This window comes from Leptonotus elevatus, chromosome 9, assembly GCF_054856555.1.
Source record: "Leptonotus elevatus isolate MCC_2025b chromosome 9, RoL_Lele_1.0, whole genome shotgun sequence".
Taxonomy (NCBI): Eukaryota; Metazoa; Chordata; class Actinopteri; order Syngnathiformes; family Syngnathidae; genus Leptonotus; species Leptonotus elevatus.
Genome location: NC_141247.1, coordinates 25,616,767 through 25,632,457, shown reverse-complemented (window position 1 = coordinate 25,632,457; position 15,691 = coordinate 25,616,767). Strand labels below are relative to the sequence as shown.

The 15,691-nt window shown below is 41.2% G+C and overlaps 1 protein-coding gene and 1 non-coding gene across 2 annotated transcripts; both read right to left on the bottom strand.

Annotated features, from left to right (window-relative positions):
• Nucleotides 1-5,888: 5,888 nt before the first annotated feature.
• On the bottom strand, nt 5,889-15,029 carry ahcy (adenosylhomocysteinase). Its single transcript, XM_086084241.1, has 11 exons — nt 14,862-15,029; nt 12,100-12,290; nt 11,278-11,353; nt 10,753-10,905; nt 9,721-9,833; nt 9,048-9,255; nt 8,330-8,417; nt 7,984-8,101; nt 7,403-7,525; nt 7,244-7,315; nt 5,889-6,359 (listed from the first exon to the last, which is right to left on the bottom strand). Exons 1-11 carry the CDS (start codon nt 14,887-14,889, stop codon nt 6,228-6,230), a joined length of 1,302 nt encoding a protein of 433 aa, XP_085940367.1. The 5' UTR covers nt 14,890-15,029; the 3' UTR covers nt 5,889-6,227.
• On the bottom strand, nt 9,935-10,071 carry LOC147168966 (small nucleolar RNA SNORA17). The gene has a single exon (XR_015096165.1). It is a non-coding gene; the product is annotated as a small nucleolar RNA SNORA17 (small nucleolar RNA).
• Nucleotides 15,030-15,691: the final 662 nt, after the last annotated feature.

Here is a 15,691-nt window from a genome sequence, read left to right as displayed (position 1 = left end):
AAAAGGCCAAAAGGTCTTCTGTTGACTTTTCTGGTTTCTCACTTAACGGAAAAGAGAGACGACCTGATTTTCTTCCCTTGCTTTGTGACCGTGCTGCTATTTTTTACTTTGCGTGTGTGAGGGACGTGTTTTTTTTTGTGTTTTTTTATTTACCAACCCAAAAGGAAAACATTCTGTAATGGCTTTTGCTGAATCTTCCAAAATGTCAAGGACACAAGCACATGCAGGTGATTCTTTCTTTCTTTTTCTTTTTCTTTTTCTTTTTCTTTCTTTCTTTCTTTTTCTTTCTTTCTTTCTTTCTTTCTTTCTTTTTCTTTCTTTCTTTCTTTTTCTTTCTTTTTCTTTCTTTCTTTCTTTTTCTTTCTTTCTTTTTCTTTCTTTCTTTCTTTTTCTTTCTTTCTTTCTTTCTTTCTTTTTCTTTCTTTCTTTCTTTCTTGATTTCTTGATTTCTTTCTTGATTTCTTTCTTTTTCTTTCTTGATTTCTTTTTCTTTCTTTTTCTTTCTTTCTTTCTTTCTTTCTTTCTTTTTCTTTCTTTCTTTCTTTTTTTTCTTTCTTTCTTTTTCTTTCTTTCTTTCTTTTTCTTTCTTTCTTTTTCTTTCTTTCTTCCCTTCCTTCCTTCCTTCCTACCTCAAGATGAAAACGTGTGCTTCAATTGGGCATGGAAGGGAAAAAGGACACTTTGGCCGTCCTGCGCCATTGAGGAGTCTTTTCCAAAAGACATTTTGTGGCATTTTGTGGAATACGCAAGATTTGCGTCGGACTCGACTCGTTCACGGACGCTAAAGATCCATTTGAACGCGGCTGGCAGCCATTCAGTTCTTTCTTCCAAAATGGATTTACCTTTTGGAATATTTTCCCGGTGGTGTTCGCCGGCCGCGTCGCACTCTGGTCCAAGCTGTTTAGCGGCCGACGTTGTGGCGAGGAAGGCCCGCCCGCCCGCTCGCTCGCCCGCCCGCGCTTCGCCAGGGGCCATTAAGCTAACCCTTTGACAAAAGCTGTTTCCAATCGCTACAAGTGAGCACATGCTTTTCATTTTGCTCTTGCTAAGCTCACCTCATGAGCTAATGGACATCTGCTGCTGTGCTCGCTCGCGCGCGCGCGCGCGCGCACACACACACACACACACACACACACACACACACACGTTAACGGACGGACATCCAATCCCAAGTGTCAAGTCAAACCGCAAGCAAGTTTCAATGTTTAGCGTCGGTGTGTGTGTTGCACATGTGAAGAGTCAAGAGGACGTGTTGATGTTTAGCGACGCCGTTTGCGCCGACAAGCCGCAACAGCTCGGTTGCAATTTTAAGACCATCGGGTCCAAACGAGTTCGGGTCAGGACAGTCAGACTTTCAAATGAGCGGGTCAACATAAGTTTAGGGTTTTAAACAATGGGCACGTGGTTAGGGGTCTTCAGAGAAACTGAGATTTTGTGACTATTTCGGGGGAAAAAAACGACTTATTTTTTGAGGGGGAAAAAAGTGTCAGGTTTCTTGGAAAAAGTTCAAATCGATCTGGAAAAAAAATCGCATTTAAAGATTTTTTTTCATGAAAAAATTGCTCAGTATTTTCAAAATAAGTCAATTTTCTTTTTCAGAAAAGTATTTTTTTTAAGTATAAAGATATTAAGTGATTAGAAAAAAAATCTGCATGTTTTTTTGGGGGGGGTGTCAGGTTTCTTTCTTGAAACTTATTTCTAGGAGAAAAAAGTATTTTTTTAGGAAAAAAAATCCAACAAAAAAAAGGTGTTCAAAAATGTTTTGTGACTCTTTCAATAAAAGAAATTGGAAGAATTTTTGAGAAAAAAATGTCAAGATTATTTTTCAAGGAAAGAAAAGTTGTTGAAAAAAAATCCCAGGGAAAATTTATTTTGTGATTCTTTCAAGAAAAGTAACGAGCACAGAATTTTTCAAGCAAAAAAAACAAAAACAAAATAAGAGTGTTCCAAAAAAAAATCTTTTTTTTTTTTTCTTTCTTGATGCCTCCCTTCTTACTGTCAAATGAAATTGGGTGACGTTTGCAACGTCGTTTTTTGGTGGCTTATCAGCAATTGGCTACTTTTCTGTTGCAGCACACTTTTTTGTTGTATGTTTGTATGTTGTATGTTTTAACCCAAAAATAAACAATTTCTCTTGGGGAAAAAAAAGAAAAGTTTTGCTTTTATTATTATTATTATTATTATTATTATAAGAAAAACATGTTTTTCTTCAGAAAAAAAGTATTTTCTCCCTGAGAAAAAAAGAGTGAACAGTGAAAAGAAATGTTGCTTCCTCCAAGATAATAAGAACAAGTCTAAAAAGTTATTTCTGTTATTTCTACATTTTTTAAGTTGTTTTGAAAATGTTGGGGAATAAATATGTATAATAACAATGAAAATGTTTGTGAACGTCCCTTTTTGTGAGCGATTTGGTGGACGCTCGCGACTGCAAAACCTCAAACACGAGCAGCCAAAGTGAGTGAAAACAGGTGTGTGCGTGTGCGTGTGCGTGTGCGTGCGTGTGTGTGTGAGCGCGCGCCTCTGCTTGTTTTTGACCCTAAACAAGGTTAGGATTTTAAAGCCCAGTTAGGGATTTAAATTACGGCTTAAAATCCGTTTGAGTTTGAAATGAGTTTGTCGCGATGCGGTTCGTGTTTTCAACAAGAGTTCTTGGACTTTGATTACATTTTCAGTTTGCGTTTTCAAACAAGTTTAGGGACTCCACCAAGGAAACCGTCAGTCACCAGGTTCATTTCCCAGAAACTATCAATGTTTTTTCAAAACTTGTTTTCTTCTTCTTTTTTTCTTTCAATTGAGTCTGATTTTCACATGAAGTGAACATTTGGGGAGAAAATCTTCGAGTGTTGCGGCACGCACACACAAATTTTGCGCCGTCGAGGTTCACGTAAGGACGCGAACGCGTCGAGCCACAAAATCATTTCTAATGCGTCTTCAACCACAAAACGTTCCTTGGTTCCAGCGTTTGTTGTTGTTCTGACCTGCGTTGTTGGTGTGATCTGCAAACGTTCGCCACATTGCGCTCATTTTTGCGGGTTGGAATTCAACAACAATCGCAGGATTGAGACGATTCCAGCGAAGATTTCGCAAACAAACGCGTTCTGAAAAGACCAGACAAGCTTGTTGAACGTTTGGTGACATGCCAACAAGCAAAAATTATTTTTCAGCTTCTACATTTTATTTTGTCTTTCGTGCAAACTCATTCCCCCCCCAAAAAAAATGTCTTGACAAGAATATGTTCTATTCTAATCGAATCTAAATATGTTATTCTGGTTAGAAGTTGAGTTGGTGGAGTTAAGCAGCAAAATGCAGCTGTTTTGATCCATCTCAGGGGGCGGCCATTTTGTCACTTGCTGTCGACCGAAGATGACATCACAGTTGCTCGGGTCTCAGGTTCGAGCTGTGATTGGTCGTTGCCCGAGCAACTGTGATGTCATCTTCAGTCGACAGCAGGTGGCAAAATGGCCGCATTGTGATGCGTAACTCATGTAATATGCATCAGAATGTCGCGTTATACGTGAACATATTATTGTCAAGAAATAGTCATGGTTGACTTCCCCTTTAAAGCAATATTTGAAATACAAATAAAACAAAGAATAAAAGTCTACACAGAAATGCCGACGACAATACATTCAAGTGGTCTCATTCATTTTCTACATGAAAAACCAAAGATGAAAGACAAGTTGATTTGTTTGGCCCTTCATCAGAAATCCCGGATTTACTCTACTCTTTATTTATGCTGATATTTTTGGCAGGTGGGAGTGGAACGTAAGACCTGCCAAAAGTGAAAGAACACCGTACATAACAACAGTGGGACGAGTGTTGATGCCTGCGGAACGCCGCGGGTGACGTGCGCGCACGTTGCCGTTGATGAGATCAAATCCAAAGCAACAAAGTGCTGACTTGTGTTAGCGACGGTGCACACTTCGATGCTATCAAAAGCAGCGCTGAGCTGGAGTCAAAAGAATATTTGTGCAAATAAAAAAAAAAATGTTTTTTTCAATCTTACATTCACCCCAAAACAGAGCAAAGAGCAAGAAAATGTATTTTGGCAAGTTTGGATTGGACAAGAAAGAAAAGCACATTGCATTGTGTGTGTGTGTGTTTGTGTGTGCGTGCGCGCGTGCATGTGTTGCGAGTGTGGGGGCCCCTCACTATTATTAAAGCGTTATTAAATTAGCATGATAGCATCTGGGCCTCTTCGCATTCCCCGACGTAAACCTCCCCGCCATTTTCCTCCCCTCGCCTGTGGAGCTGATTGCAAACTTTGTTTTGGAGCCCCGGAGCCTTTTTGTTGTCCCCGTGAGATTTCAAATAAAAAGCGCTAATGGCCGTAAAAAGTGCCAATTTGACATCATCTGTTACCATTTGTCCACACTTTCATCCAAACCCAAAACGTCGCGGCCCCGTCAACGAGGTGGTCCGCTCACCTTGGAAGGAAAAACATTTCCGACTTCGTGTCCTCAAAACCTTCCAGGCCGAACTCGTGCTGCTTCGCGCTCCAAACTGGACCGCATTCATGTTCTATTCTCATTCCAATTGTATTCCTTATTTGTAGGAATGACGCGGCTTTTCCCGCGACAATTTGCCCGAATTGTGGCAATTACTTCTCTCATGTGCCGATTTCACTCTTTTTTATGGCCAAAACAACACCAAATATGTGAGAGTAGAAAATAAAACATTTTACATTTGTACCGTAAGACAAAAGTAAAACTAGTTTTTTTGTATGGTTTGAAATCATTTTTAGTTTTCTAATACAAAATACATTGAAAATGATTCTTTCTCCCCAGTAACACAAACCCACCAAAAAAGTTGTGACTTTTCCAATAAAACAAAAAATGAATACAAATATCTATATGTAATGAAAATAAAATGTCAACAATTTCCAACACATAACCCCCCCCCCCCAAGAAAATATAGCAATTAATAAGTATATTTCATTTGTTTTTATTTTTTCAATAAAAAATAAAGTCGTTTTGTTTATTTTTCATGAAACAATAAAAATAATAATACCAAGTAGATTTGTTTCGACTTTTCCCACAATAAAGTTGAGAACTGGTGGGGGTCAATTCCTTGTATTATTTCGGGTAATCTTTGAACTTTGTGATCCATGTTTCATTTATTTTCTGTTTTATTCTTGGTCAAGTGACATTTCAGAGTGCACACCGCCACCTGCTGGAGAATAAAGGGAGTTGTGTGACGTCATCAGGACGCTGACTCCGGATCGTTTGTTTGTCAAACATCATTTGAACGTTTTTTTTTTGTCCCTACATTTAAAAACGCCTGGAAAATGCATGCTAAAATAAATTGTATTAAACTAACTATAATTATAGAAAATCGTAGGTCAGCGATACAGAAAAATTGCGTATTACGATGCCTACATTTGTAATTAATTCTGGTCAAGAAAGTGTATTGCCAATTGGAATACGATGTTCCATCTGATGAGTACTAGATATGAATATTCCTAAATACTGTCAATATCAATAATGAAAATAAACTTTATATTATTTTACCGTGAGCGGGCAACTTTTTACTCATTTAGTCATTATTACAATTTTTTTTTTGTGTGTTTTGGTGAAGGGTTGGCAGCCCGCAGCGGTGTAAAAAATATATATAATAAATCAAACATTGAATGCGAGTTTGCTCAATGACTTCGTTTGAAAACGAAAGTGATGGCTACGGTCTTGATGTGCCGGCTCAACGTTACGCGGAGGTTCAATCATGTTAACTATAGATTTTCCAAATAATAACCAATTCAAATGTTGACGTGAAACTGTCCTTTTAAAAAGGGGAAATGTAGCATTTCTCGGTAATGCTAAAGACGTACGCGACTCCTTCCAAAGAATCGTTTCCCGTCATCTGTGCACACATGATGATAGCGAACACCAAAAATCAGTCACCATGTTTATTGGTCACGTTCATCAGCAGTGTTGCAACGTTGGCGAGCGTTAAAAGCAGTCGCCAAAGGGCCATTGGCATCAAATTCGATTCATTACAGTCATGGAAGATTAAAACCTTGTTAGGTAACCTTCTCTCTTTTCGGTCCTCCTTTTGGGACCCGATGGTGCTTTTAGGGAGCGCTAAGTGCTAACTGGAAGAAGGCCACAGCAAGTGGTTAGCTGGCTAAAGATGCTAACGGGCTTGGGTCGGATTCCGCCAAGGAGCGGAAACCGCGACGACGGCAGATCGGCAGACCGCCGCGCTTTCCTCGATGGGTCCGGCGGGCGGACTCAGTAGCGGTAGTGGTCGGGTTTGAAGGGTCCTTCGGCGGGGAGGCCCAAATACTTGGCCTGTTTGGCCGTCAGCTTGGTCAGCTTCACGCCCAGCTTGTCCAAGTGGGCCGCCGCCACCTGCTCGTCCAGCTGCAACAAACAAAGCGGATTGAAAACAACGAAACGCGTACGACAGCCCGGCAAGGAGACGCCGTCAAGGGGGACGCGACGCATTGAGCCGTCGTCAGCAGTAAAAACGGCAGATTTTGTCCAGAATGAATTTTATAACATTATTTTTCATGTACAACGAATACCTTTAAAAACCGTTTTTTGCGCTCCTCTTTTGAATCGTCGCCGTGCACGTAAAACAAAAGTAACGAGTAACGGTAAAAAAAATGAATGCAAAGTACTGGGGGCAAACTACTCAAGTACAGTAACAAAGTATTTGTACTTTGTTATTTCCCATCGCTGGTCGTTACCTACTTCCTCAGCACAGGTGGGAAAAAAAGAAACGTTTTTAAAAAGGTATTACTAAGCCTAAGCGGGTTCATGAAAAATAATGAAGTTATCAAATTAATTCTTGACCAAATATTCACTTTTTACTGCTGAAATATATTAAAATACATAAATATAAAAGATATCTGCTCCGTCCATTCTGAGAAGAAAAGAAACGCGTGCGCTTTTAGACGGGCGAAAATGTCCGATGCGGACAATAAAGCACAATAAAGCGGTCCTGACAGCTGGAATACGGACCAACTTTTATTTTGTAGGTACCGCAGGAAGTGATAATGCGAGAGGGGGCAAGCGTTGACACTTTAACGTTGCCCAAAGCTAAATTGGCTGGAAGCCAAGTTGGTCTCAAATGTAACATTTAAAGGTTTGACACAAAATGGAGTCGGCCACGTTTAGCTTGCGTGCTTCCGTTTAAAGGGAAAAAGGGCATTTGCGCACAAATTAAACAAAGCGGAAAACGTTGGATGTGATTTGGAGTCCAAAAGATTGAATTTTGTCTCAACGAGATTGCGCAATCAAACCTTTTTCGGGAGGAAGTAGACGCCCAGGGGGTATTTGTCGGTGTTGGTCCACAGTTCAATCTGAGCCAGAACCTGAAACGCAAACAAACAATGGCACATTTGCATCCATATGGCGCCATCCGTTTGTCCCGCTGGCGAGTGAAACGCGGCGCCAGCCACCTGATTGGTGAAGGAGTTGCTCATGACGAAGGACGGGTGTCCCATCGCGCAGCCCAAATTCACCAGCCTGCCCTCGGCCAGCACGATGATGTGGCGGCCGCTCTTCATGCGGTAGCGGTCCACCTGCCGCGCACAGAAAGGCACGCGTTTGCGGGGCGGTTCTGGTCGTTTGTATGAGTTGGAGGGATTTTTTTTAAATGATTAGTTTTAGTATTAGTAAAAATAAATAAAAAAATAAACGTTTTAAGTGTCCCAAAGATGTATTTATACTTCTTTTTTTTTTTTATGCTCGAGCATACAGAAGGCTTTGATGCAGCCTCAACTGAAGTTGAAGAAATGGTCGTTATTACAAAAACGGCCAGCAGGTGGCAGCAGAGTATAAGAGATCAGTCAGGGCCATGTTGGAAAACAAAACACAAAAAACGAATTACTCTTACGCTAATTTCTGCAAAAACGGAAACAGATAGAAATATACTTAAATTTTTTGGTAGCTTCCATGTTTTGATAGCAAAAGAAAATAATATTCTGTAAGCCTTGCAACATCCGCCAAGTGATGACATTGCGAGTGTTTTTGGTTCTACCTGCGGCTTGATGTTGATCTTCTCGGCGGCGTTGTCGTTGAGCCAGCTCATGTCGATCTCGCAGTCAAAATGTCCGATGTTGCACACGATGGCGTCGTCCTTCATGCTCTCAAAATGGCTGCCGGGGAAGGCAAAGCGAGTAAGCAAACCGCCATCGCCGTCACACGCCCGCCAATTTCGCTACGGGCCGATTTGGGGTCTGCCGACTGCGGCGGGCGAAGTCGAACGATAGCCAAGCGGACCCTCGCGGCGGGCGGCGCGTTTTTGCGCGACTCGCCGGTTGCGGCGGCGGCGCGTTTTTGCGCGACTCGCCGGTTGCGGCGGCGGCGGCGGCGGCGCCACCTACTGTGCCTGGATGATGTCCTCGCAGCCGGTGGTGGTGACAAAGATGTTGCCTTCCAGGCAGGCTTCGTCCATGGTGGTCACCTCGTAGCCTGGCAAGTACAATGCATAGGAAAAGTCTGCACACCCTTCTTCAAATGCAAGCTTGGTGGAGAAAAAACATTTGACACCTAAAACCTCGATTAAAAATAAACGCATAAATAAAAGTCAACCAGAAGTAAAAAAACAAAACAAAACCTTGTACAAACATTCAAATGTATGAAATGACACACCTGACACGATGTGAAGTTGCTTCTAATCAACTCTAAATAAAGCTACGATGTTCTAGGAGGCTCTTTTTTTTTTGACTGCCATTTAGAACTGTTCATAATCTCCCAAAGTCAGCATAATTGTAAACAAAAATAAAAGATTATTACATTTATACATTTTCTATTTTAAAATGACTCATTTAATAAATCTTGTTTGGTCCAAAAGGAACTTGCATAATTATATTGTTTCAAAGAAATGTATTTGTTTAAATTTTTTTTTTTACACGTTTACACATTTTCTTGTTTTGTGCCGAAATACAAACGATTGTCCTAATCGTCATTGCAATTATTACCAAATTAATCGTGATGCATATTTTCTTCATAATTGAGCACTTTTGAAATGAAGGCCAAAAATGTCACTTGACTGGAAATCTTCCAAACTCATGTGAGAAAAGGTGTGAAATGGCGCCTCACCCTCCATGGCGGCCTGCAGGGCGTTGATGGGGTCGATCTCGGTGACGATGACGCGAGCTCCGAAGGCGCGCAGCGCCTGCACGCACCCTTTGCCCACGTCGCCGTAGCCCGCCACCACCGCCACCTTGCCGGCGATCATCACGTCGGTGGCGCGCTTGATGCCGTCGATGAGGCTCTCGCGGCAGCCGTACAAGTTGTCAAACTTGCTCTACGGCGACAAACGCAATCCCAACCGTCGTTACTCGGGGCCGAGAGACCTTGGACAATAAAAATGACTGCCGACAGGTGGGGAGCTCTATTAATTAAGGAATATTATCTGACCGGTGTACGAAAATTGTAAAAAGTTGCAGCGAATCTTAGGAAATTGGTTAAAAGAAAAAATATTGTATTTAAGGACAAATCAAATTGTTGAAGAAAAAAAAAGGGATTTTTACGAGACAACAATTTTTCGTCGTAATCACTTTTTTAATTTGTAATTTTATGAGAATATTTTTCCAACATATCTTTTGAGGTGTCTTTTATGACAAGATGTACTATTATGGGTTGAAATTGGGGGGGGGGGGGGGGGGCAACCGTACAAAGCTTTAACAATTCCCTTTGAGAATTTCTTTGATTTGATTTTGATGAATTGTAATCATTGCAAACCTCACAAACTTGTTGTGCTCTTTCGTACCTTGGTGACCGAGTCGTTGACGTTGATGGCGGGCACCTTGAGCTCTCCCTTCTTCATCATCTTGTACAGGTTGTGGACGCCCGTGGTGGTCTCCTCCGACACGCCGCGGATGCCTGGGGGGGGGTGGGGGGGGGGACGGACGGACGGACGCACACACGCGCGACCTCAATACACGGGTGGCCATCCACGCCGGCGAACAAAACTCAAACGGGGGCGTGTCGGCGCTCAACAAAACGCCGTCGTCGTCATGGTTGCGTCGACTCGGCGCAGGCGAGCGCCCGCCTTTTGCTCTCTGCCGCCTCGTGACAGCTGCAACACGGACGGCTGCGCCGCACCGCCCCGAGGGGCAATCCGCAACTCATCACATCTTCATGAAAAAGTTGATTTTATCTTACGAGTGTCCTGAGGAATTTTTTTTTTTTTGGAAAGTTAAATCTCATTTTAAGAAGCCAGACTTTTGAGCGTCGCACTCGTCGGCGACGATGTCCGGTGGCGAGGCGACGGCAAAGGTCGTTTTAGTTAACAAAAATGAGAGGCGAGAAAAGCAAAAGCAATTTCCTTCACCAAATAAAATTAACAAAAACTAACTGAAACTACATTTTATGTTTACAAAACTAACTAGATTTACAGCAAAAATGTCCTTGTTTGAGTTTTTGCTAATTAATTGAATACACGAGCCTTTGAGGATATTTTAAATGTGAGTTTAAGTCAATTTATTTCAATGTTAATGGGAATAAGGACGTTTGAAAAGTCAACAGCTCGCAGCACCTTCAGGTGACGTCAAAATGCAACGCTGGGTAAGAAATGAGTTAGCTTTTCATTTGACCATGTTTATTAAATATTGGGCACAAGTAATACACATAAAAAAAGAAAAGAACTAATACTAAAACTGTAACTTAGCATTTTTAAACAACTAAAACAAATAAAAACTAACAGAACGACCCTGAAACTTAAATTGAAGAAGCAAAACTCAAATTCTATTCGCGGTGACGACGCAGCACAAACGGCGCCGGTGCGACGGCGCCGACTCACCTTGGAGCAATTTGGGGTACTTGGCGTGGACCAGGTTGGTGAGGTCTCCGCCGTCGTCCAGGATCATGTTGAGAGCTTTCCCGTCCTTGAAGTAGATGGTCTGCTCGATGCACCACATGTACTCCTCGTCCGTCTCGCCCTTCCACGCGTACACTGCGCGCGGACCACGCAAGGAAAGTCCATTTGTCAATCTCCAATCACAACTTGGACTGTAAAACGTATTCGGCGCCGTCTTAAAGGAAAGTCAACCCAAAAACGTCCTTTTTTTTTTTCTCAGCTGGCGAACATCACGACCACACAGAAAACTAGCGAGCCGTGATTGGCCATTACCGGAGCACCTGTGATGTCATTTTCAGTGAGTGGCAAAATGTCCGCCCCCTGAGATGGCTCCAAACGGCTGCAATATTCTTTGCATTGCGTTTAGAGTCAGACAAAAAATGTTGCAAGTTGACTTCTTCTTTAGAAATCCTCAATGCAGTTGAGAAACGCCGTTAAGGAAAAAAAAAAAAAAGTTTCTGAGGTTACCTGGGACGCCGGTTTTGGCGATGGCGGCCGCAGCGTGATCCTGAGTGGAGAAGATGTTACAACTGGACCACTGAACCTGCGACACAAACAACAACAACAACATGTGAGAGAGGAAGGTCACGAATAAAGTCTTATTGTAGAAGATTTTTGGGAGTCTTAAAAAAAAATTTTTTTACACTTTTTTTTTTATATGAATGCATATTTTTGGGAGTCTCCAAACAAATTATATATATATATATATATATATTTTTTTTTTTTTTTTTTACAATATTTAATATAGCTAAAATTACAAGTTGATGCAAGAATTGAGTAATCAAGTAATCAATAAATTCATAGACTAATATTTATAATCATTTGGAAATCTTATTGATCAAAATCTGTCCAAATCCGCTGAAGCAGTCCGAGTTAATTATCGTTCGTGTGAATCGACATCTGCTTTACTTTGAACAATCAACATTTGTCATTTTGATGGCCCAAACCAGGAAATGCACCATAATCAATTTATGTAATTTTGCAGGGCTAATTTAAAACTCCACTTTTTTTTTTTAATAATATGATAGAAAAAAAAAGAAGGTCTACTCTACTACTTGTATGCTTGGGTTCAAATAAAAAGGTTACATTGTGATGACTCATTTAAAAAAATTAAATACACTTTTTTTTTTAAGGGGGAATAATAGCATGCGTGTTATTTTTGGGAGACGAACCAAAGGTCACATCTGCAAACGTTAGCTTATGTCGTCGGTCAACAAAACACCGGGTCGTCAACGCCTCAAAGGGCAGCACGCACTCAAACGCTGACCAACACAAAGGTAGATGGCGGACCTCGGCCCCGAGCGCGGTGAGCGTCTCGATGAGCACGGCCGTCTGCAGCGTCATGTGCAGACATCCGGCGATGCGTGCGCCCTTCAGAGGCTTGGTGGCGCCGTAGAGCTCCTTCATCTTCATCAGGCCCGGCATCTCGTTCTCGGCGATGGCGATGGCCTTGCGCCCCCACTCGGCCAGGCTGATGTCAGCTGACGGACACACAAGGGAATTATTAACATCGGAAAATTAAAAAAAAACTCAGATTTGGTCAAAACAACTCAAGTGTACTTTGACAGTAATTCTTTGGTGTACCACTAGAGGGAGCCTGCATACCAAGAGTGATACACGCGACCGTAAGCAAGTGATTATCAAATTCCGTTATTTGTGATCATCAACACGCGGTCTGAGCGCATGCATAACTTAAAAACGGTCAAATTTAGGCCTGCAACGAACACATTTCACAATTGATTAATCTGTCAATTATTTGTTTCCATTTCTTGATGAATCAAGTCAATGCATCATAACTGATAGTCCGATCAACTTTGTTTTCATCCCTTTCAAGAAAAACAGGACATCGTTCCAAACCTCCCAAAAATGCACAAGGTTTAATTGCAATTATGATTCCGTTACTACTTTGGTCCATAACATCGGTCAGGAAATCCTCTAAATGTCAATCTTGTTTTTAACAATAAATTTGCCGTTTTCTTTTTTTATCAGGCATTTTTGCTGTTGCCGACAAACTTCTGCCCATTTATCATGAATATAGTGAAAATGTGAATATTTACTCCGCAAGTCCATTTGCGATTCATGTGCACCTTTCTACATTTTCTACTTGCACCCCTAAAAGGTGTCAATTTATTTTCCAAATTAATTGACGACGACTTTTTTGTTCCACTTGAACTTTCATATTCAAAAACAGAACATTGAAAGTGACAACAGCAAATGCACAAACAAATGGATGAAGATGGAGTTACTGGTTTGGTCGGTAAGATGTCCGCAGGGGGGGGAGGAGATCCTTAAGTTTGAAAATTAAAGATGTTTGCAAATGCATTATTTTAATTAAAACAAATAATATGTCTGCTTTTGCGATAATTTGGAACATTTTTAAACTAAACAAGGCCCCTCAGCGATTACTCGATTCATCGATGCAACTCTATAACTGGCGGTGAGCTGGAAAATGTCTCCCAACATCAAGTGACAGATTGACAGACGGTAAATCAATCACTCGCCGGGTTGCCGGGTGCACACCGCAAGGTTGACTCTTGACGACTGTGTGGACTTTGGCCATTTGCGCTAATCTGACCGCATGCCGTTGAGCAACGCATGCTTTTCACCTTGCTTGACATATTATGCACATTTTTGTACAACCACGTTATATATGCCATTTTTATGCAGAAATGTGAAAAAAGAAATCATATTTTAAGCTCCAGTCACAACGTGCAAAACAATCATCAGATACGTCCCATCACATCTGCAACTGTGGATAAATTAAAAAGCGTGAATGTCATTAAAATCTGCATTTTATTGGAGGCAATTCAAATGCAAACTAAAATAAATGCACTGAAACTATATCCAGCATCTTTGATGGAAGCTTTTCAATTATATTGAAAAATAGGAATTTCACAATCACATTTTTTTTTAAACACACCAAATCATTTTATTTTGAGTATCTGCCAATGCAATACAATAAATAAAAAACAAATTGTCTCCATTATCAAATTCTTGATAAAAAAAAAATCCATTTGATGAAATGTGTGTCAAGATGAAACCATTTTTATATGGCTGGAAATCAGCCTTTCTTCTAATCAACTAAACTAGTAACTCACTAAAATGTGTTATTGTTGACTTTAGAAAACGAAGAAAATTTTAAAATCCGATATTTTTCATTGATACTGATCAGATTAAAATCTGGTGTTTGGCCCCGATTTCATATGTCGATCAGATCGGGTTAGGGTATTGAAAACATTTGTATATTCACAAACACAATATGCAGAAACAATGCTTGCAATAAAATGCAATTATAATTAGTCATGAAATTAGTCTATAAATATATCAATTAAATATTGAATACATAAGATACATATGAATGAATTTCAATCATGCAGTATAAAAAAAAATACTATATATATATATATATATCTCATATTTAAATTCCAGATGGAAAGAGTACACGACTAAGAACAATTATTTTATTTTAGACTTAGCCAAGTAAAAATTGTAATTGAATTTAAGGTTAAAAATTTATAAAAATAATACATTAAAATAGATTTGATTAATTTACTTTCATTTGAGATTTGATTTTGTAGTTAGCACGTGTTGCCTACCGACAGTCTGCCGCTGTCAATCACGCCGCCAAGAGGGGCGCGGCGCGTTGCATCATGTGACATGTAGTTCGCAAGCAAATGGCCCGCGGCGCTTAGCCGCGCTTACAAACTACAACATCCGGGAGCCAACGCAGCTACTCACTTCAAAATGACGACTCGTTTCAAAATTGTTCACACGCTGGAAAATTAAACTGCTGTGCAAAAACAACAAAAAAACACACAAACGACCTAACACACGTTCACGGTCCACTTCAACACACGGGGCGTTAATATTAACGCAGAAAGAAACGTGAGGTTGCTACAAGGTGGACACAAGTTTGGTTTTATAGCATAAAGAGCTTTTCTGGTGCCGCCCGCTCATGCTAACGAGCTAAACAGCCATTAAACGCATCGCCATGCACGCGCGCAGAACTCGGCTGAAAGAGGAAGGCTAAACAAGAAAAAATCGACACTAACCAACTTTGAAGGGGAGTTTCTCAGACATGTTCGCGAGTTTGCGTGTTGATCAAGCTCAGTTGGGCGAAGTGGCAGCAGCCTGGCCGACGAGAAGACACGGAGAGGAAGGACGGAATCTTGTCGCCGGGCTTTTTATTCATGCGGATGCTTCCTTGGTGCGTTGCGAGGCTGGGGGCGGTGCTTGAGAGGCGGATTATGGTTTCCCATTGGCTGAGGGAGCACATCGCCCCGAATATACGTGACGTGATTCGTCGGGTTGGTGGAGTAGACACCGCCTCTGCGAATGATGCGTTCATGTGCGGCATGTGGATGCGAGAAACTGCTTTGGTGCGGAAACTCACAAATGAGCTCACGTAATCGCTTCTTACGACACATCTTATTTAACGGCGTCCATTCACTACTTTTATATTGAATAACCTTTCTTTCCAAGTGAACCTGTACACGAGAAGACGCAAACATGTAGGTGAACAAAAATAAACGCACACACCGTCTCAAACTCATTACACACATTGACACAAATAAGCACAATAAACAAACCTCACAAAACCACGCAGAGAGCATTCTCACAACACACAAACACTCGCACTGAGCAAACACACGCATGTGCGCACAAAGAGGCTCACAAAAACACTCATACGCACACAAAACCTCACAGTGCATGCTTAAGCCAAATAAACACATATACTCAAACTCTCTCCCAAACACGCGCACACAAAGTTGGCCAAGTAGCACATTTGCGTCTGCACACCTGCCATGTCAACCCCAAGCGCTCATTTGAAGCGTTTTCATCCACGTCACTTGGTGCAGGTTTGTGTGGATGTTGTGCACGC

What these genes read in the sequence shown, in the direction of transcription:
- ahcy (XM_086084241.1), bottom strand. Translation starts at nt 14,889, where the DNA reads ATGTCTGAGAAACTCCCCTTCAAAGTTG. An exon ending in GAAACTCCCCTTCAAAGTTG is followed by an intron (nt 12,291 to 14,861) that starts GTTAGTGTCGAT and finishes TGTGTCCGTCAG; the next exon opens with CTGACATCAGCCTGGCCGAG. An exon ending in GCAACTCCTTCACCAATCAG is followed by an intron (nt 7,316 to 7,402) that starts GTGGCTGGCGCC and finishes TTTGCGTTTCAG; the next exon opens with GTTCTGGCTCAGATTGAACT.